Genomic DNA, 21552 nt, shown 5'->3' on the forward strand with positions numbered 1-21552 from the left:
TGTTCCTGTGAAGGGTCGCAGGGTCTGCTGGAGCCTATCCCAGCTGTCATCGGGCGGGAGGCGGGGGTACACCCTGGACAGGTCTCCAGTCTATCTCAGGGCTAACACAGAGAGACAGACAACCATTCACACTCACATTCACACCTACAACCAATTTAGAATCACCAATTAACCTAATGAGCATGTCTTTGGACGGTGGGAGGAAGCCGGAGTGAAAACACCATTAAAACGATAATATATATATTGTTTGTTAAAGCTACTACAATGGATTTTTGGCTACTAAACCCAGTTACACATACTGTAGTCAGAAAACATCATTGGGATACATTGGGAGTTGTAAATCTGTCCATGTTATTAATGTAGGTCCGATATCCGATTTTTTTAGCTCGCTTTTTGGTCTCCACCAACTACAGAGGAAAATAACTAGCCTAGCTAAAGCCTCTTCTGGGTTTTCAAGCTAGTTGCTAAGTTTATCTTTCAGACATTTAGTGCTGGTTAAGCAAGTTTATTGCAGATTATTCACCCAAAATTGCTTGTCTTTTTTAAGAAAATATTTTTTTGTTAGCATGTTCGTACACCGCCTCACTGGGGCCTTTCTGTGTGGAGTTTACATGTTCTCCCTGTGTCTGCGTGGGTTCTCTCCGGGTACTCCGGCTTCCTCCCACCATCCAAAGACACGCTCGTTAGGTTAATTGGTGATTCTAAACTGGCCGTAGGTGCGATTGTGAATGGTTGTCTGTCTCTCTGTGTTAGCCCTGTGATAGACTGGCGACCCGTCCAGGCGGTGCACGCCACCTCTCGCCCAATGACAGCTGGGATAGGCTCCATCCCCCTCGGTGACCCTCCAGAGGACAAGCAGTTACAGAAAATGAATGAATGAATGCTCGTAAACCAAAACATTTAGGCTAAAACTGAGGGCAGCTGCAGAGTGGGGAGAAATCTCTCTGTGGGTTTTACACTCTGATTGACCTCTTTCACATTTAAAAAAAACACCATTTTGACCCCCTCTTAATATAAAAATATTGATTTATGCCGCTTTAATTGGGTTTTTATAACTGTTTTCCCCTGCCACTCCCCTCTCACTGCAGCGCTCTGCTCCCTGCTTTTTCTGTCTGCTCCCCCATTACTCCCCCACTGTAAGTAAATCAATGGACATACACTTTATGCCATTTATTGATCCTTTCATATCTATGTGTCCTCCCCCTTCCTGTTCTTGCCCTCTCACTTGTTTATACTCTCTCTCATCCTATTTCTCGCCCCTTTCTATCCATCCCCCCCTCTGAATTTATAATCCCCCCCTCTCTCTTTTTCTCTCTTTCTCTCAGTCCCTTTCTCTTTATATCTCTCGCTCTGGGATATCCTATTTATATGGCTGGCACCTTGGAGCTTCTACTGAAGTGTGTGTGTGTGAGAGTGTGAGAGAGTGTTTGATGTTAGTCTAAGTGGTTAACATAATATGAGCCCTCCGAGAGATGATGTCCAGCCGCTCGCACAGACGCACAATTTTAGGCTTTTTGGTGGGCTTTTTAGTATTCTCCGGCTTGTGCGGCAGATCCGTGTATTATCCACCAATTGCATTCTCTCACTCTTTCACTCTGTCCAAAAACACACACCTTTGTTCCTTGACCGCCTTCCTAGAATGACAAAAACACCGTATTATCTTTTGTTATTTATTATCGCAGATGGAGCCATCATTTCATGACCCCGCCATCTCTCTCTCTCTCTCTCTCTCTCGTCCTCCTCCTCCTCCTCCTCTCTCTGCATATGTTTTTATTTATTCAGCCCTCTTTCTCTTTTTCCTGCCTTGTCCTCGTCCTCTCTGCATTTTGATGTTTATTCAGACACATCTCTCTCTCTCTCTGTCTCTTTTTCCCTCCGTCTCTCCCCCACCGTTTCTCTCCCTCTGCACCCATGTGTCCGGCTTTTTTGTTAACAGCCTTGTTTCCATAACAACTGTGACCTTTCGCTCAGTGCATAACCATTTTTAATCAGAAGTAGAGAAAGACGGAGATGAGATGAGACAGAGACAGAAAGAGAGAGAGAGAGAGAGAGAGAGAGAGAGAGAGAGAGAGAGAGACGGGGAGTGAATTGGGAATGTTACTCAGGTGACGCACAGGTTTGACAACAAAACAAAATGCTTCTCAGAAAGAGGCGAGAGAAGGAAGCAGCAGGATAAACTACCGAGATCAGATCAAGTTTAGATGAGCAGCAACAGGTAATGGAGCGCTGAAGAAGTTCCAGCGTCTACTTTAATGTGTTCCCTCGAAACAGCAACAAACTGGAGGCAAAATCAAGAGCGAATGCAACGTGCAACTTGCTCTGTGATACACGATACAGTCATTTCCTCATCTGTTCTGCTTCTCTTCCTAGAAACGATTAAGAAACAGACTACACTTCATATTTCTGCAGTTTAAGTTGTGTCAAAGCCGCCGAGAGTTGTAATTAACTGATTTATAAAAGCATCGAGGCTCATTATTGCTGTTTTCTTGAAATCAAATTAGACCTGGTGTGTGTGACTCGATACCGTGCACTCACTTGCCAAAACATTAGGTACATTCAGCATTAGGTTAATGCTGAAAAAGCATCAGAGAGGTGGTAATTCAACTGTATGGTCGTTTGGGAGGATGTAGTTTGTGATGTGAAGCAGGACTGGAGCCTTTTCTGTGTGGAGTTTGCATGTTCTCCCTGCGTGTACTCCGGCTTCCTCCCACCGTCCAAAGACATGCTCATTAGGTTAATTGGTGATTCTAAATTGGCCGTAGGTGTGAGAGTGAATGACAGCTGGGATAGGCTCCAGCCCCCCCACCCCCCTCCTTCAACCCTTCACAGGACAAGCGGTTACAGAAGATGAATGAATAATAGAAACGATGGTAATCGGATAAGACATACCATTTATGGAATAGTTTGGCTAATATGGGAATACTGGGAATCTTCTACTGCAATAGAACCAACATTTTGAATCGCAAGTGAAGAGTGTCAGATTTTTACACTTCCACTGGTTAAACACAGCTTCCAAAATAAAAACACACTTGAATCAACAAATCCCTCGGTTATTTGAAAGTCTGAATACCATAACCTCCACAAGGCTGGGATTTAGTGCCGTCTACTAGAACGTATTTGTGTTTATTAGCGTACCTAATGAAGTGGCACCCTAAAGTCTTTCACAGCATGGTTGGGGATTCATGTAACCGTCAGTTCTGTGTTTGCCTTTGTGTCCAGTTTCAGTGCCGGATTCCTGCGGTGAGATAAAACTGTTAATGAATGACCAGGTGACTTTCAATGATGAACATGTCATTTACAGTTTGCTGAGAACATCCTGCTAAAGGTCTAAAGGGACTCTGCTACTGTGTTGATGCAAAGGCGGGCAAAGAGAGAAAAAAAAAATGTCATATTTAAATATTAATGGGTGTGCCTGGTGGTGAAACTGTTGCTATCAAAAAAAAAGAAAAGCTAAATGATTTGAAATGAATTAAAAGTCATAGGCTGCATTGTGAGTGACTATTCATTGCAGCAGAGGTTGTGTGTGTGTGTGTGTGTTTGCATGTGTGCGCACATACTGGGGGTCATGCCAACATGGGAGGGACCGGACCGTCAAGTGGACAGCTCTCGAGCTCGCCTGCCCGCCCACCGCGCGCCACTCCACACCGGGAGCAGCGGGTGAGGTTGATGCCAGCCAGAGATGGATGGATGGAAACCTGCACAGTGACACAACTAGAGTAAAGAGGAGGCGTCCGCGCGGAGTGAGAGTAAAAAACTGAGAGAGTTACGGAACGCAAATATAGAGGGGGGAGAGAGAGAGAGAGGAGCAACTGGAAAAAGCCGGAATCCCCGCTGCTTACTGGTTCCTCTCTGCCCGCACCGATGTCCGAGGCCCGTCCGGTGCCAACAGAAGACCGAGACGGAGCGCGCAGGAACGGCCGCTGGAGTGGAAAGCTGCTTCTTTCGGAGGGGAACCGCTGGAGCTCTTCTGTTTGACTGAGAGTGAGTTCATTTTTTTTAATATATACATATATTAAAAAACAAAAAAAAAAACTTCAAACGCACTCCTTTTTTTTTTTTTTTTAATAAGGTCAGCGCTCGTCTCGCTCTGTGTCCATCTCTTCTTTCGTACTGCGACATTAGTCCACCGCTGCCAATTAGTCACAGGACGCATCGCAGCCGCGCGCGCACACATATATACAAACACGCGCGCACGCACACACGCGCACACACACGCACTAAAACTGACAGCTCGCGCTTTCAGATCGGCCAAAGCGGATTCCTCTCGCGTGGCAGAACCGGCAGATGTTGCCACGCGAGAGGCTTCAAACATAAAAGCTTCAAACATTATATAAATAATTCAAAGAGTATTTACACCACGGCTAAGACAGATAGATAGACAGATAGACAGATAGATAGATAGATAGATAGATAGATAGATAGATAGATAGATAGATAGATAGAAGTTAACGTTAGCTTTTACACACTTGGATTATCATAAAAATAGCCTATTTGAATTATAAGCCCGGACAAAACTACACAATGAGCTTACCCAAAATAATTTATCTTTAATCACATTATTTGACCCATGGGGTTGTGAAGCTACACCACTATAGTGGCACCATTTTAATTTATTTATACTTCCTGTTTTTGGATAAAGCTGAAGCACAAACACTTTCATTGCTGACAGTAGCTGTAAATCTGCAGTAAGAGTTTATATTTATCCCCGTCCTTATGTAATACAGTTTGGTCATCACCAAAATAGTTTTGTTTGAAAAATATCTACCGCTTGCATGCTATTAGGCCTGCCAAATATTTAACTACTGTTGGCCCGTGTGATTTTTCTTTTTTATTTCTCCATATATTAGAAACCCCTGTCAACACCTTGATCTCTGGTTGTGAATTTCCAAATATAACTTAATGACATGATACCAAAGAGTTGTGTATGTGTGTGTGTGCTTTGTTTGGGTGTGCGTCAGTTTTCCCGGCGACAGCCCTGGCAGTCCGAGAGCACCGTTCTTAAGCCTAATCTAGTGGTTAATAGCTTTCGTTTTCATTGCTCGGTGTTCATATTTTGTGCAGCTTTCCGCTGGCTTTGAAAAGCTAATCTGTCCCTGATATAAGCGCATTGGCTGGCTTGCCATCTGGGCTGTATTATAGAAGAGAGGAGAGGGCATTTGAATAATTGATATTTAGCTATTTATAGGAGGATTATTCTCTTCATGTCGCACCAGGGGATCGACGACTAACAGGATCTATCTATCTATCTATCTATCTATCTATCTATCTATCTATCTATCTGTTTTTAATGGTGAACAGTGGCAACCAAGTGGCTCAGTTGGTCTAAAATTTGTATTCCTGTCCATCGGCCTGTCCTTACATCTGTCCGTTTATCATCTGTCTATCTGTCTGTTCAGTGGGCTGTAGTGTATCCATCTGAAGTGGATTAGGGGTGTTATCAAAGCTAAGTAGGACTACTGTTCACACACACTCTTGCATATGCGCACACAACACACACACGCGCGCACACACACACATAGCTTACACATGCTGCTCTCACTCTATTGCACTCCACAAGGACCATTGACCATTGTTAGCCCTCTCTCAAGCCTCTTTCGCTTTTGTGCGTGTGTGTGTGCGCATATGTGTGTGTGTGTGTGTGTGATGGTAAACACTCTGATCAAACACTGCTTAACAAGCTGCCTGAACTGATAACAGAGGGAGAGGAGGAAGAGAGGATGAGAGAGGAAATAGAGAGGAAGGAAAAAGGGGTGTCGGGAGGCAGAGAGGTTACATATATATATATAAAAGAGGAATGGGGGGATGTGTGCTTTTGATCTTGATCGAATGAGCCTAGAATTACGTGTTACTTTTCAAGTTTTCCATGAAATGTCAACAATGAAATGTTTTAAGTGCAGAAAGTTTCCCACACTTTTGTTATTCTGCTCTTAGCCCAGCTCCGTGCCCAGGCACGATCATCGCCCTCCATTTTGTCATTTTATCTTTGTGACGTATTTGCTCCCTTATAGAGGCACGCGCTCAAGAGCAACAGGAAAGGCAAAACGAGGATCATGAGCCAGATGTTAACCCCGATGCACCGGCAGCTCGCGAGTTGACCCCTTTTCTCTCTGTCCTCCATCGGGTTCTGGTTAGGCCTGCGGTGTGCCGTTTCCTTCTACGATGTGTTACAAGAGACCCAAGGATTCATCCTTTCCGTGCTCAGCTAACCTTGTTCCCTTGAACTACTTTGCAGCTGGATGCACGGACCCTGCGACTCTTTCTTATCAAAGTGGAAGTGATAGACCCGTGACGCGTTTCGCTGTGCAGGTAAGCAGAAGTCATGTTCCAGTCGAATCATGATCCATGCCTCTAGCCTGTACAGACAGTCATGAAGGCTGTAAAGAAACAGTATCAGGTGGTAAAACAGCTCCAGTGGTCATTTTACTCAGATTTCACAGAGAAAGAGACGGTACTGTATTTTAAAAGTGAGCTGTAATAGCATATAGTGAGATATGTGTCTTTGAGAGTTGTGCCATCGCTGTAATTCAGGGCATTCAATTTAAAATGACATTGAAAAGAAATAGTATTTGAAAACGACGTCTCTCGGATTCTTGTTTAGCCGAGTAATCCACACAAAACATTTAACCAGACCTCTTCCTTCACCATCGAGTGGTTCCAGTGAAATGTTCAGAGCTTTGAATATTACAAACAGAACTCCATTCATCTCCATTATATTGTCATTTTTTTGTAGTCTGGGTGAACGTACCTGTAAGCGCAGGACACAAAATAGATACGAAGCTCATTGTTTTCTCTGTCATCGTTTGTTTCTGTCTCTCTGCAGTGATGGATTCACCCCCAGATGTTTTTGATGATTCTGCTCCTCAGATACATAACTTTGCCCCCACACGCAACTCGACAGATCTCTCTGGAGTTCACCCTCAGGGTGGCGCAGGTCGCCCTGCTGCTGCTGCTGCCGCCTTTAGACCTCCTGGCTTCCCGCTCATCCACCATCTCCTCCAGCCGGGCGGAGGCCCCAGGAGGATTGGAGGGCTACTCAACGCGAACCTGAGCAGACACCTGGAAGACCGAAACCTGGAAGAAGATGTAGTAGAAAGAGATGGCGAGCTAGAAGCGGAAGGCAGCGAGGAGGGAGCGATGGACGGGGAGGAGAACTTGTTGGGGGTTAAGAAGAGGCACAATGACGCCGCCCTCATGGCCGAGTGGAGCCAAGACATATTGAAGGTGAAAAGGATGAAGCTGGAGAGCCGTCAGAGAGATGGAGAGGCGGAAGAGGGAGGCAAGAGGCGCGAGGGAGGGAAGGAGGGAAGGAGAAGAGAAAGGGAGGAGCTGAAAGAACAGCTGGAAGAGGCGAGAGAGAGACTGCAGGCACTGCAGGAGAAAGTATGGAGGGCTTTTGGAGAAAAGCACCTGGCAGAAGAGGAGAAGAAAAGGAAGTGCAGAAACGGCGGTGGAGAAGGTGGAGGAGACGTAGATGACGGTATAACGGAGGAAGAGGAGGACATCACTGAGGGGATGTACGACGAAGAGGACATTGATGGTGGAGGGATGGACAAGGAGTCTTTCTCCCTCCTTTCTGCTTCCCCTTTTAACAGCTTCCACAAACGGAAAGAAGAGTTACAAAAAGACAGAGAGGGGCGGATGGAGAAAGGGAGAGGGCTGCACCTGGAGGGCGTGATGGAGGGAGCGGGGTTGTGGTTGGACTGCGGAGGACTGGTGAGAGGAGACTGGGACGGAGGGACAGAAGACGAGGGTGAGGAGGGAGGGCAGAAGTTTGCTCAGGCGCTGAAGCTGGAGCTGGGCAGCGCCGTGGCCCGGGTCATCGACAGAGTTCTCCGCCTTTACACCGAGATGACAGACTTCACGCCGTCTTCTCCCCCCGCCGCCATCTCTTTCCTCCCGTCTGATCCGGGGAACGACGGCGGGAAGGAGAGGGGGGTGTGGATGGGGCTGCTAGCAGGCGGGAGACGAGACACGGCGAGAGGTAAGGAGGAGAAAGCAGGAGGGCAGGATGGAGAGAGAGAGAAGCAGAAGATGAACAACGGGAGCACGCTGCCTCCTGGGCCGCCACATCGCTCCGAGCCGACAGATCTAGCCATGCCGTTGGCTGTCCAGAGGTCACCTGACACACGAAAGGCCTACCCACTCCTCGGCCCGCCTCTCTCTGCTCACCTCAATCCCTCTCACCCCAACCTCTCCCTCCATCACCCCTCTTTACCTCGCCCACCTCCTCTTTCACACCCTCCCATCTTACCACCGGCGTCACAACCCAAGGATCCCTCCTCCTCCACTTTCCATCCATCGTCATCCTCCTCTTCTTCCTCCTCATCTTCCTTTCCCGCACCTCCCCCTCCTCCTCCACCTCCCCCACCTCTCCCTCTCCCGTTGCTCCATTACTCCATGCAGCAGCTCTTCTCCCGCTCACTCCACCACCCTCAACTCCCCCACCTCCCGCCGTCCCGCAAGGACTATTTGAACTCCGACCCGTTCTTGGAGTTCTCGTCTCACCCCGCGTCTCACCACTCCTTCCCCCCGCTCCCCTTGCTCGGTCACCTGGACCCGTCACTAGCGCGCCACGCGCACGGCGGCCGGGAGAGGGAGAGAGGAATGAGGGGAGACGGTGGCATGCGAGGAGGGGGAGGAATGGACGGGGGAGACCTCTACCTGACAGCTGGAGGAATATCCTTTTGTTGGTGTGCTGGAAGGAGTGAGGGAGTGTGTTTATGTGTGTGTGTTCAGCGGGACGTGTGTGTCTCCTTAACTGTCCTCATGTGTACACCCAGGAAGGCCTGTCTCCGTGCCACCTGAAGAAAGCCAAGCTCATGTTCTTCTACACTCGCTATCCCAGCTCCAACACGCTCAAGACCTACTTCCCTGACGTCAAGGTGTGTGTACCCCATCACAGTCCTGGAACGAGACTTTGTCTTTTGGTTTTAAAAAGGGGTTTGAACTGTGCATACATTAAAACAAAACAGAAATGAAAACCCAATATAGTAGTAGAAGTAATATTGAAGCGGTCTTCCAGGAAAAGGAAGACCAAGAGTTACCTCTACTGTCAGGATAAGTTCATTAACCTTACAAATGACCAGATAACGGCACCTCAGATTTGAGTCCACGTTAATGTTTCACAGAGTTCAAACCGTCAACGGTTTCAAGCAGATTGTGTGAATCAGGCCTTGGTTGAACTGCTTTCCGGAAACAAAACCGATCTGGGGAGGACAAAGGATAAATAAACCCTGAACAGAGAACACTTTGTCAATTAAAAACTTTTTGGCCCGTACGGGGATCGAACCCGCGACCTTGGCGTTATTAGCACCACGCTCTAACCAACTGAGCTAACCGGCCATGAACGTCCAATTAAAACGTGGCGCTTCACCGGAAGTGATCAATCATGTGTTTGTATTTTTGTCTAAAGTCTTGAATAATTGAGAAGTTGAGAAACTATCCAAGAACATGTCCAGTCACACACCTGATGGTTGTAAGATATTCATCATAGTTCAAAGTGGGGAGACGTGAATCCCTGTGTCAGGTGTTAAAAACACACTGGTGTATACGGTTAAAATGACAATTAAAAACTTTATTACCTAATTACAGAAGGTTGCCGACTATGCTGCCGACAAAACAAGCTCACTACTATAAATGCCATCACTGGTGCAGCCCGCTATGTTGTAGGCTCTATGAAGTCGCGCTGCAGGAGTAGAAACCCAATGTTATTGTTATTATTTTAAGCCTTATATCTTATTAGATGTAAAAGAAAGACAGGTCTGGCCCAAAACAGTACTGAGAAAAGACGAAGGACCAATAAACCCTAAACAGAGAACACTTTGTTAATTAAAAAATTTTTGGCCCGTACGGGGATCGAACCCGCGACCTTGGCGTTATTAGCACCACGCTCTAACCAACTGAGCTAACCGGCCACGAACGTTCAACTAAAACATGGCGATTCAGCGGAAGTCATCAATCATGTGTTCAAAAGATGGCTGTCATTGGAATTAGACCTGGGTGTCAAACTCATTTTAGTTCAGGGGCCACATACAGCCCAATTTGAGCTCAAGTGCATTATGGAAATATTTATAATTAATGAGCTATCCTTTTACAAAACTTTAAAAAAAAAAAAGTTCTGTTCTGTCCGCTACTCTGACTAAAACAGTGGACAAATTAGGAATAGCAGTTACTGTTGTAGTACTCTGTTCTCTTATTTTACAGGAGGGTGGGTAAACCGCCTCTATTCTGAGTAGTCACTCTTTGCATGGGAGGTGAAGGGAAGACAGGTCTACTAAAATATTAAATTTGGGATGTGTGTATAGCAGCAGTTAGAATGTATGACTCTTTCTAGGGTGCAGAGAGACCTGATTAGTAAAAACTATATAGATGCTGGTTCAAAAGAAGTCGTGGCCCGTACGGGGATCGAACCCGCGACCTTGGCGTTATTAGCACCACGCTCTAACCAACTGAGCTAACCGGCCATGTGATGTAGCTACACGAGACTGTTTGAACCGGAAATTGTACTGTACATGGTCTCATGTGCGTTGAAGCGGTTAGAGAGCTGTCCCAATGTTTTAGCCTAAATAAAATGCAGAAATCTAAACATGCAGCCTATATAGTGCAGTAAATAGAACTTGGTTGTTGTCAGAAACAAAGCACAGTGACTTTATTGATGATCAAAACAGTCTATTTCTCTCTTTGTCACTGGACATGCTAAATGAAATCATGTAATAATAATCACCTCTCTCTCTCTCTCTGTCTCTTTCTCACTGTCCTCACCTGCTGTCCACTGTCTAGTTTAACCGCTGCGTGACCTCCCAGATGATTAAATGGTTCAGCAACTTCAGGGAGTTCTTCTACATCCAGATGGAGCGCTTTGCACGCCAGGCTGTCCGCGAGGCTCTCACACGGTTGGTTTGGACTGGCACTGGTTCATGTTTTATTTATTTATTTATTTATTTTTAAATCACATTATTTTATTTCATCAGACTTTCATTGCTTTATTTGGGTTTTATGTGGTAGCAACACGTTGGCAGAGCACTTCTACCCTGACTTTGATTTAGTCATCAGATATACTGCTCTCTGCACATTTGGGATTTTGTTGAATGAAAGATTTACGAATTACAAATGCTTTCTTGTTTTATACAACCGCGTAAAGCAGCTTGTAAACGAGCAAATTTAATAATTTACACAGTATTTGTAGTTTTAGAAATCCTTTTTGATACTCACTTATTTGTGTGCATAACATATTTTCTGGCAGCTGCTGCCCTGTTTACACCTCCCATCACTTCCTCTACAAATATATAAGATGTAGCAGGTAGTAGTTTGGTTTTGTGACCATTAACATGTCATACAAATAAGCACAACTGATTTCACTGTGACTGCATTTAAATGAGTCTATTTGTCGGTCTGTTTAATCCAGGGATGGTGCACCTCGTCTGGGCCGAGAGAGTCAGCTGCGAGTGGGCCGTGACACCGAGCTGTACCGCATCCTGAACATGCACTACAATAAAAGTAACATCTACCAGGTGAGGGGAGTGTGTTCACTCTAGCTCTCCGTCTGCTAATTGTAGACCTGTACACAGTCCTCGGGTGAGTGGTTTAATACGGTGAAATCATAATGCAATTATATTTAATGGATCGGGGACCTGGATTCTGATTCGCTCCAAGTTTTCCCTAATGGCACGACGAGTGTTTTTTTTTTTTTAACCACGAGGATTCCTGTCATTACGATGTATAATGCGGAGAATCTTATCATATGTCACGGCCTCGGTGGACTGCTATGAGCGGAATACATGTAAATACGTGCAGCAAGTGTCCTGGTGAAAATCAAATTACTAAAGTGTGAACCAGATGTTGCGGCAGAGTGCTGTTTCAGTGCTGCCTTGAATTTTAAATAAATCACCAGATGTGTCTGCTACTTGAACTCTGAAGCACTGACGTGGGCTCTAATCTGAGTTGTGGTTAATTGGCTGGTAGCACTAATGAACCTCTGCAGCATCTGGATTTCTGTTCTCACTGTAGGAAGATAATAGTCCTCGTAGTAGTTGTTACTGTGAAATGTCAGACTATAAACTAGAAAATAATGAAAATATTGTGCTGTAGCAATACTACAGATTCAAAATAAAGTATCTTACAAGAAAACTCAAGGCTATGCTTGGGTGTAAATATTCAGTAAGCTCTCGGGTGTTAAAAACAAAGCTATGCTCATTTCAAACATGCTTAATTGTCCTAGCAGAGAAACCAGGGTCTAATTAATAATAACATTAGTAGCTGTAGCTCCGCACATCTACAAACGTGTCATCTTTTTACCCTGCAGGTGCCAGAGAGGTTCATCGAGGTGGCTGAGGTGGCTCTGAGAGAGTTTTACTCAGCCATCTGGACCGGGAGAGACAGCGACCCCTGCTGGAAGAAGGGAATATATAAAATCATCTGCAAACTCGACAGCCCCCTGCCAGACGCGTTCAGACTGCCCGGCTGCCCCGTCGGCTGATGACGCCGCCATCGGCCACAGTTTTAACTAAAAGAGAGAACGTTTATAAATCACGCTGGTATGAGGTCGTTCATTTCCACGGTTCGGCTCATTCGCTTTGAAGAAGTTAAAAAAAAAAAGATTATTTACGACAGTTAAAGCATTTATCTAGACATAGAGTGTCATTCACCCAGGCTCAATGGGGCGACACACTCAGCGCTGCTGTCTTGTGACCTTAGCATTGAATTAAAGTGGACAGAGCAGGAATTCCCTGTCCAAACATTCTTCAGCCGTCAGCTGACCTGTGAATTCCCACTGCTCCTACACAGGTCTGATAAAACTATCTTCAAATTTAGACACACAGAGCAGTTTATCATTAGCTGTCTGGAAATGTGGATAGCTGTTTGTCACCATGAGATGGTCAGATGTGTTGTCCAGGCTCCAAACCCGCACAGAACTGATTCACATTAAAATCTAATTTGCATTCCCTGGAAATAACTTGTGAAATACCAGAAAAAGCCCCTATTCTACGCCACCGTTTCCAGAAATACTTTCACATAAAGAAAATTCCAGCTCCCTGATAAACACTTTTAAATAAATAATAAAAAAAAAAATACTGCAGTATAATGATGAACAATCACAGCCAAGCATTTCACTGCTGCTCTCCCTTAGGGATGTCCATCATTAAACAGTAAATATGCTTTTTGCTAGAAACTATTTAAGGGAAACTTTTGTTACGCATTGTTAAAAATATAAGACTTTAAATGTGAGGTTACCCTCGGTTTCATCGCACAATCTGGTCAGTGTTTCCAGTCAGCTGCTTGTATATCCATCAACATCCAACATTGAGTTATTATAGAGCTTTTGTACATGACGGCACAATCAATCAAAGTGTAACTACAATTCTGTCCAGTGGGACAATATACTGAATTTAAAATTAATGTTTTGCTGTTTCCTGGATGTGCTCTTATTGTTGAAATATTTACTTATGATTTTTTTTTCAGTGTTACACTAAACTAAATAGGCCACTTGCACAATTAGTATATATATACTGTATATATATATATCAGCTGTTGTTTCCTATTGAGGGAACTTCATTGTATATCATGACTCTTTTATCTAGAAGAAAGTTTCAGTTCATGAGCTAGTTGGTGGTGTGTTCAAGTGCATGTTTCCTACGTTTGCATTTTGTATTGTATTCTGTTATGTTTCTCTCTTTTATATTGTACATAATTCTGTATTCTTTACTGTAGGTCTGTGCCTCATTCCAATTTTGGTGAATTCTGGTGTTTAAACTTATCGAATTAAAGTGATTCCAAGCTTGAGTCGTGACGTTTTGATGCCAGCTCACACACACATGCTTGGTGGTGTTCAGGTCCTGGTAGCCAGCAACACTAATGCCATCATATTTTAAGCCTTTAATCTAACAACACCACCACAGTAACACACACACACACATTTAAGCACACATTCTCACTGACACTAATACTTGGATGATGGCTTTGTAAGAGGCTCTGCCCGGGACTAAGTCTAACCACCTGAGACAGCGCCACACACACACTCTCTCACACAGACACACCATTTCTCCGGTGGTATGTGTCCTTGTTTTGACTCACATGCTGGACAATGAGTCTTGTCACATAGAACCTAGTTAAGGGAAGGTATGTGCTCCACATAGCAGTTTCAATTTGATATTTTGGGGAAATAAGGAATAGAAGTTGCACATGGGCCCAACAGAGTGCACATATACACTCGCTTTCCTCTTTACTAGTGAAAACGAATGTGTTCTAATATAACAGTCCTGCGCTAAATCTTAGAATCATCAAGGTTAAAGGGGAATTACCATTTTTTACAATCTGGACCGTATTTCTGGCATAAAATATGATCTCACCCATATAACTGATGTCATTTGGAGTCATTCGGACGATATTTAGATCCAGCAGAGCACCACGTATATCCATATAGTGGGAGTGAATGGGGCACCGAAACGCAATCTCTAAATAACGCATTATCTGCCGCGAAACCTGTTCATTCCACCAATATTTTGTTATTATACGCTAGTGCTATTCCCTGTTGAGTCCGGAGTTACATGTTATCATCATCCAGGGTCTATAGATTGACCTACTAACTTAAATATCATCCGAATGACTCCAAATTCCACAAAAGTTATATGGGTGAGTAAACGATCGCATTTTATGCCAGAAATAAGGTCCAGGTTGTAAAAAACAATAATTCCCCTTTAAGGCCTTTGTCCATATTAGAGAATGAGGACCACCTATATCATCCTGCATTACATTCAGGATAATTGAAAACTGGACTCAGCACCTGGATAAGACCAATATGTATATACAGTGTATTGCACATAAATTACTTTATGTGCAAAACAGGGTTGTGCAGTGGCAGTGTGGAGGGGGGTGACTCCAGGACGCTGGAAGTCACTGTTAAGCCTTCTCGAGGTGTCGTGGGCCTAACTTAACGAAACATCGGTGAAAGGAGGTGCCCACTTGAAAACCCCAATGACATGCTGCATACTGCTGTTGTTTAGGCAAGGTTCCTGTTGTCTTCATATTGCTTGGTAGCTATGGTTAGCTGCTAAGCGGGCCATACAAGCCAGAAGCGTTTAGTTAGTTTATGTTTTACAGTGTTTGAAGTATCCTCTGCTGCTCAATGGGCTTACAAGCCAGCAGCTTTTACTTGGTTTATGTAGATTATAGGTTAATTGTCATATCACATGACCATAGGTTTGGTAGGGCCTCTTAGTTGAACAGGGCCTCTAAATGTGTTTTGCCTGGGATCTTGGCACAAGGGATTGTAACATCTTATCCTGTGTATTACTGAATGTTAAAAGCATCCAGGTTCAGTTTCTGCAAAGGTAACTTAAAGGCTGACAACAAACTGCAGCCTGACTGTGTAAACCACATAAACAACTTCTCACAGCTCGCTGCTGAGTAGATCTAAGCAGGAACTGCTAATCTTTTAGAAAATGGGGAACTATATTTAATCACATTGCAGGTAAGGGAAATTAAAAACTCAGTGCAGTCTAATGGTGTTTTTCTGGCGGTCTTGAATGATGAAACCCACGGTGGACATGGGTCATGGGTCATGAGTAAATGCATTTCTAGTGTAGAGGTGAATTTAGCAGCTGTATATAAATGGTCATATGACACAAGTCACAAGGTTTGATTAAGCATTCTGGGAAAGAAGTAGTACCTCCCATCTAAAACATGCACACACACACACACACACACTCACAGTAGCCTCTCAAGTAGCTCGACATTTGACCACATCACACTGAAGGGTTCAATGAGTGTGCTGATCTGCTTCGAGTTAAATTTGGAAGAATGACATAATTGTAAATCTGATTCATCGCATTTCCACCCTCTTCTCCCACCTGCTTCCCACAGTCCCTTTTTTAGTTTAGTATCTTTCAGCTGAAAACAGCCGCAATAAATGCGATGAAAATCGTTCCTTATGACAAGCAGCGTGAAAGTGTGACAAAAAAAACTAAACGATTTAAAACGCATTCAGAGGTGGACGCGCAAATGTGGGGAAGTCCCACAGAGGAGAAACCGCTAGAGAGGATCTTGGACGCAGTCTTGTAGTTTCGGACAGTTTGACAGTGACTGACGAGGATTAAAAAAAAAAAAAAAAAAAAAACACATGAAAATATCACCGGAAATCTAATAAAATTACCTTCAAAATATAAGCGTTTCACTTAAATCGCCCCAAGAACAATCAGGTGAGTTGAAATTTAGACTTTTTTTTTTTTTATTTTAAATAAGACAATGTTTTTTTTAAATTGTTATTCTTTCTTTTTTTTTTTTTTAATTATGGTACATTGCTTGTCTCCTGATTTCCCCCTTCAGTTTTCTAAATATTTGCAATGGTAAAATAAAGGCTTGCTAAAATGTACCTATAATGCATTGATGCTTTAAATTAATGTTCATCATAAATCAAATTATACAGTAAATATACCTTTTTTATTTATCAGTTAATATCACAGCGACAGTTTTCGCCCGTTCACCTTTTATTTTGAAACATTTGAGCGGAAGTGGTTCGTGGTGTTTGTGGCTGCCTTCACGCTGCTCTCCCTCCAGACGGGGGGACCGGGCCGTTGGACGATGGCGTTACCGGTGCTGCTGCTGCTGGAGCTGGCCCTGTACATCAGCTGTTTCGTCTGCGGGATAGTCACCGCCGCGTCCCTCACCATCGTCCAGGTGACTTTTAACCTGTAAACTGTTCTGCTTAACGGTCGCGCTGATATCCTCTTCCGGGGTAGACTTTCCAAGTGCGTGCGTCTCAAAAGTTCTGGAACGTGAACCAAAAACGAAAACGAGAGTTTTGTTTTTATGTGCGGAGCTTATGTTGTCGCTACAAAACAATACTTTGTGTTTATTTCGTTAAATAATTTACTTAATGTGTCGTAATGTTTGCTTTAGAAATGGCTGCCTTCTTTTCTGGATCAAAAATGATTGAATTCCTTTTTTTTTTGCTGGGCCAACGGCAGAGCGCGAGGACACGCGCTTTCACTTCTGATTTCCTACTAAAGCAAACGAGTTAGTCGTTTTTTTTTGTTGTTGTTGTTGTTGTTTTTTTTAAGTAAATGTGTTGTTGCTACTTTTCCAGGTGCAAACTAACCACTTTCACTTCAAGCTGTTTGTTGGGAGACGCCATAAACGCGTCTTATTAATTGTGACGCTGTCTCTTCGTAGCCAATCAGAAAACGCGCGTGTGTTGGACGTTTGAGTAAGAGCGTCTCATCATGTGACGCCGAGGCTCCTCGTGCCCCAATTACTCTCTGTGCTGCCTGTTGATAGAAGTCAGGTGCCGCAGTTTAGGCGTCCACAGGCTGCTTGTCTTCTCTGTTTGTCCTGTTCCCAGTTGAAGACAACATCCGAGGGGACCGTAATTCATCTGTCTGTCCTCTTCCCAGGGTAACTTCGGAGGTCGGTGCATGCTCTATGGACTGGTCAACTTCACCGCCTCGACTAAACTCATCGGGGTCCAGTCCTCCAGCTCCCCTTCTCTGTGCTATTTTGTCTCCGCCATATCCATCCTGGTGGCAGTGATGTGCTTCTCCCTGTCTCTGTACTGGGGGTACACCCTCTGGTTCGACAGGGACCAAACAAGGTGTGTGTGTTGCGTACACCGATCAGGAATAACATTATGACCACTGACAGGAGAAGTAAATAACATTGACCATCTTGTGACAATTAAATGTTCTGCTGGGACACTTTTAGACCTGACATTCATTCCTGTGGATGTTCCTTAGACATGTAGCACCCACCTAGACCAGACCAGACACCCCCACCCCATAGCAATGACACTCCTTGAGCAGGATGCAGCCTGACACGGACACACACACACAAAAACAGTTTAGGAACAACTCCAAAAAAAAAAACATGAAGAACAGCACAAGGTGTTGACCTGGCCTCCAAATTCACTAGATCCCTATCTGGAACAAGCCTGAGTCTACTCCACATCGACTGTGTGATACAATGAAACGGCAAAATGGACGACACCCCACCCAACACAATAAAACCGTTTGCCACAAGGACATGGCCTCTTTTAGACAGAGTCACGTGTCACATTTCTGTAGATTGTCAGCATGTTCTCGTTTGGTCAGAGTTCAACGTTGCTGCTGTGTTTTGTTTTTCCTTCGCAGGGAGCGCATGTGGATGAACATGGTCATAGTCCTGTGCGGCGTCTTCCTGTTCTTCCTGCTCATCACGGGCTGCATGTTGAAGATCGGCCGGGACTCGCTGTGCAACTCCGTCACGCACACCGTTCCCAACATCACCAGGTGGCGCGAGCACGCACACACACACACACACACACACATGAACAGATATGCCGGCACAAAACCAACCTGCTTTACCTTCTTTCTTGCATGAATCTTGAATGTGAAACCATATACACATTGTGTAATGTTTCTTGCTGTAGTCATGTCACACTGATCTCATGACTGCTGTGGCTTTTGTCACACTGAGTTAGCAGAAAAAAATGACTCTTTACATGACTCAGCCTACACTGTTCAGCCACAACATTACGACCACTGACAGGAGAGAAGTGACTAACTTTGACCATCTTGTGACAATACAATGTTCTGCTGGGAAACTTTTGGACCTGGCATTCATTTGTGTGGATGTTCCTTAGACATGTAGCTCCCACCTAGACCAGACCAGGCACCCCCACCCCATAGCAATGACACTCCTTGACGGCAGCAGCCATCCCCAGCAGGATGCAACTCAAGAAAACATGAAGAACAGCACAAGGTTTTTGACCTGGCCTTCTAAATTCACTAGATCCCAAACTGATCAAGTATCTGTGGGATGCCAGGCACCACAGGACACCCTCAGAAGGCCCATGTCTATGAGTCAGAACTGTTTTGGAGGCACAAGGGAGACCTACACAATATTAGTATAATGTTATACCCGATCGGTGTATATAACAACTCTTTTCTCAGCCATAGATAATGATTTAACTTTTATTTAATAGCAACCCTGTGAGTTTTAAGTTAACCCATCACTAGCGTAGCATCTGCTGCATAAACTGTGAGTCTTACATATGTAATGTTCTATGCTGAGTCTCAAAGGAACTGTTGCAGCCGTTCTCTGTCTTTGTGTCTAACATTCATTCGGTCTCTGTCTCTCAAGCTGTGCAGAAGCTCAGACTCAAAACTGGGTCAGTCCGCTCAAAGGAGGAAGATTCTTCACGGGTCTACAAAAAGCAGAGGTCAGAATTTTTTAATTCATGAGTTTTATTTGATAGAATCTAGAAATCACATTTTATTTACTTTGAATTTGTCGGCAGCCGTGTAAATTCGTGCCCCGATTTCATTTGATTGAAGTTACAGAAAGGTCAAGGCTCCAGCAGCACATGTGGTGTATGGGGCAGCTGTGTCAGACCAACTAGAGAGACGTTAAAAGTGCTGCTGGTGTCTTGAGCTTTTTACAGTTTCCTCCATGAACCTTGGTAGCGAGTAAAGTACATACATTTTTTTTTCTACAGACAATTTAATTTACTTCTATTAGAGACTAAAAACAGATCTAGGACTAATCCACATATACAGCAAACACAATGGTTTATTCTTTAACTGAACCCCAGGTATTTGAAAGCATTCAGCATCTTACAGAGGCAGCTTCATTTAATCACGAAGCTTCATCTCAGGATCTAAAAGCCGTGCGTCATGTCCTTCCCCTCCCTGTCTCCCTCTCAGACGGCCGTGTGGGTCAACTTCTTCTTCTGGATCATCATCGGGGTTCTGGTGTTCGTTCAGAGGTACCAGGGTTCGGAGTCCAAGCTGATCGTGGGAGGACCGGCTGGGGCGCTTTTCGGCGAACCGGGGGCGACGCCGGAAGAGACCGAGCCGTTTTTCAACAATCCCGCGAGGGCGCAGCAGTGACGAACGGGGGGCGGGGGGGGGTGTCATGAGGGGAGTTAGAGAAACGCAGACATTATGCAACAATTACATGAGGGTAGATGTGGTGGCGGGTAAATACATGTATAGGACGGTGTTCAGCTGAGTACCAACATGCTTTCAGGTTGTATATAAAACTGAATCACAGCTCTTGTTATCTACTTTAACGCGCGGAGAAAAGAGTAATACGACGAGGATGGGATTCGAACCCACGCGTGCAGAGCACAATGGATTAGCAGTCCATCGCCTTAACCACTCGGCCACCTCGTCTGGTGCTGCGACGCCAAAGAAATCGAAAACCAGGCCGAGCGTCCGCGTGTCTGACTAAACGGGCCTGACGTGAAACCTAATCCTCAGGCTGAAGCGTTATCTTTGTTCATATTTACCCGTCCACCACATCCGCTCTCTTGCCAAAACTGTTTCAGGTGTAAGTCTGTAGACACAGGAACGTGTGTCGGTTCATTCATCCGGTTTGTTTACACACACGGCAAATGTTGGGAGTGTTTATGGCAGGCATTCGTTTTATATTTCACTCGTATGTTGTACTTTTTATATGACTGGCAGATGTTTCTTACATGAAAGACATTTTATATGAACACAAAGGCCTTGATAGATGAATAGGTCACACTTCATCCTAAGCCGTCTGTGTCATTCAGACGGATTCACTAAGAGATCTTTGTGATGATGATTACTGATTATTTTATTTGACGTTAAACCTAATTTAATTGTATTTGATCTGGGGATACTGTGCCTATTTAAAAAAAAAAAAAAAAAAGTGAGGATTTCAAATATTTGGTTTGTAATGATGACACAAGACACTGTTTGTGTTCCACTGTGGGAACCAGTAGAGCCAGGAGGACAACCACACATGTCCCAGTCTCATGTCTGTGGGAAGGAGGTTGGACGATGTCTCCCTCTGCTGGCTGAGAACAAATAAAGACGGTTGTGCTACGGACACTTTTGTGATGTTTTATGTGTTTCCCAAGTATATGATGACTGCTTCGTTCAGTGCAATGCTCCATAATCTTCTAATTTCTGTAACTCCTCATTTAATAAAAGCTGAGATCCACTGGGTTATTTTTTAAGACAAGTAGTACAAGTAAAGGTCTTTATTCCAGTCTTTATTCTCCATCATATAAACTGAGTGTCGTCTAATCCAAGTAATAAACCGTAGTGACTTTAATCCTAAACAGACCGAACAGCAACACTGTTTGGGTTTTGTGCCATTTCACCACACTCAATAAAACCAGCTTTTAGACATTGCTGCAAAAATTAAGATTTATTAGCCAACATCTCTAGAAATAAATCTGATTTATGAACTGGTATCCGTTACCGAATGAGTTACCCCACAGATCAAAATAGATGGAAGGAGCTTACTGCTGCCGTTACAGCACGACTCCTTCTCTCTTTCCTTAACTAATCTAACTAATCTCTGTGGATTACGTGACTTTACCGGAGCCCAGGAAGACGGTAGAGGAAGAAGAAGAAGAAGAGGGAACGAAAGAAAGGACAGGTCGGATAGCTGGGAGGTTTACATTGGTGGGGAAAAAGAATCATCTACAGGTGGTGTCATCCTTGGATTTACTGTCTGCTTTTATTTCCTGACAAAGAGCTCTGGAGAACAGCGATCACTGCTTCAGACTTGAGTCTCAGAAGAAGACCACGAGAAGGCTCGAGA

At 44.4% G+C, this 21552-nt stretch overlaps 2 protein-coding genes across 2 annotated transcripts; both read left to right on the forward strand.

Annotated features, from left to right (window-relative positions):
* Nucleotides 1-6822: 6822 nt before the first annotated feature.
* Nucleotides 6823-14675, forward strand: prox3 (prospero homeobox 3; the record flags this gene model as incomplete). The annotated part of the gene is made up of 5 exons (XM_084570026.1): nucleotides 6823-8682; nucleotides 8781-8882; nucleotides 10780-10892; nucleotides 11405-11510; nucleotides 12302-14675. The coding sequence occupies 5 exons, from the start codon at nucleotides 6823-6825 to the stop codon at nucleotides 12473-12475; spliced, it is 2355 nt and encodes a 784-aa protein (XP_084426152.1). The 3' UTR covers nucleotides 12476-14675.
* Nucleotides 14676-16295: 1620 nt separating this feature from the next.
* On the forward strand, nucleotides 16296-20829 carry tmem179ba (transmembrane protein 179Ba). Its single transcript, XM_084547540.1, has 5 exons — nucleotides 16296-16671; nucleotides 17388-17584; nucleotides 18120-18257; nucleotides 19111-19189; nucleotides 19674-20829. Exons 1-5 carry the CDS (start codon nucleotides 16576-16578, stop codon nucleotides 19857-19859), a joined length of 696 nt encoding a protein of 231 aa, XP_084403666.1. The 5' UTR covers nucleotides 16296-16575; the 3' UTR covers nucleotides 19860-20829.
* The last annotated feature ends 723 nt before the right edge of the window (nucleotides 20830-21552 follow it).

Source organism: Chelon labrosus (assembly GCF_963514085.1).
Source record: "Chelon labrosus genome assembly, chromosome: 1".
Taxonomy (NCBI): Eukaryota; Metazoa; Chordata; class Actinopteri; order Mugiliformes; family Mugilidae; genus Chelon; species Chelon labrosus.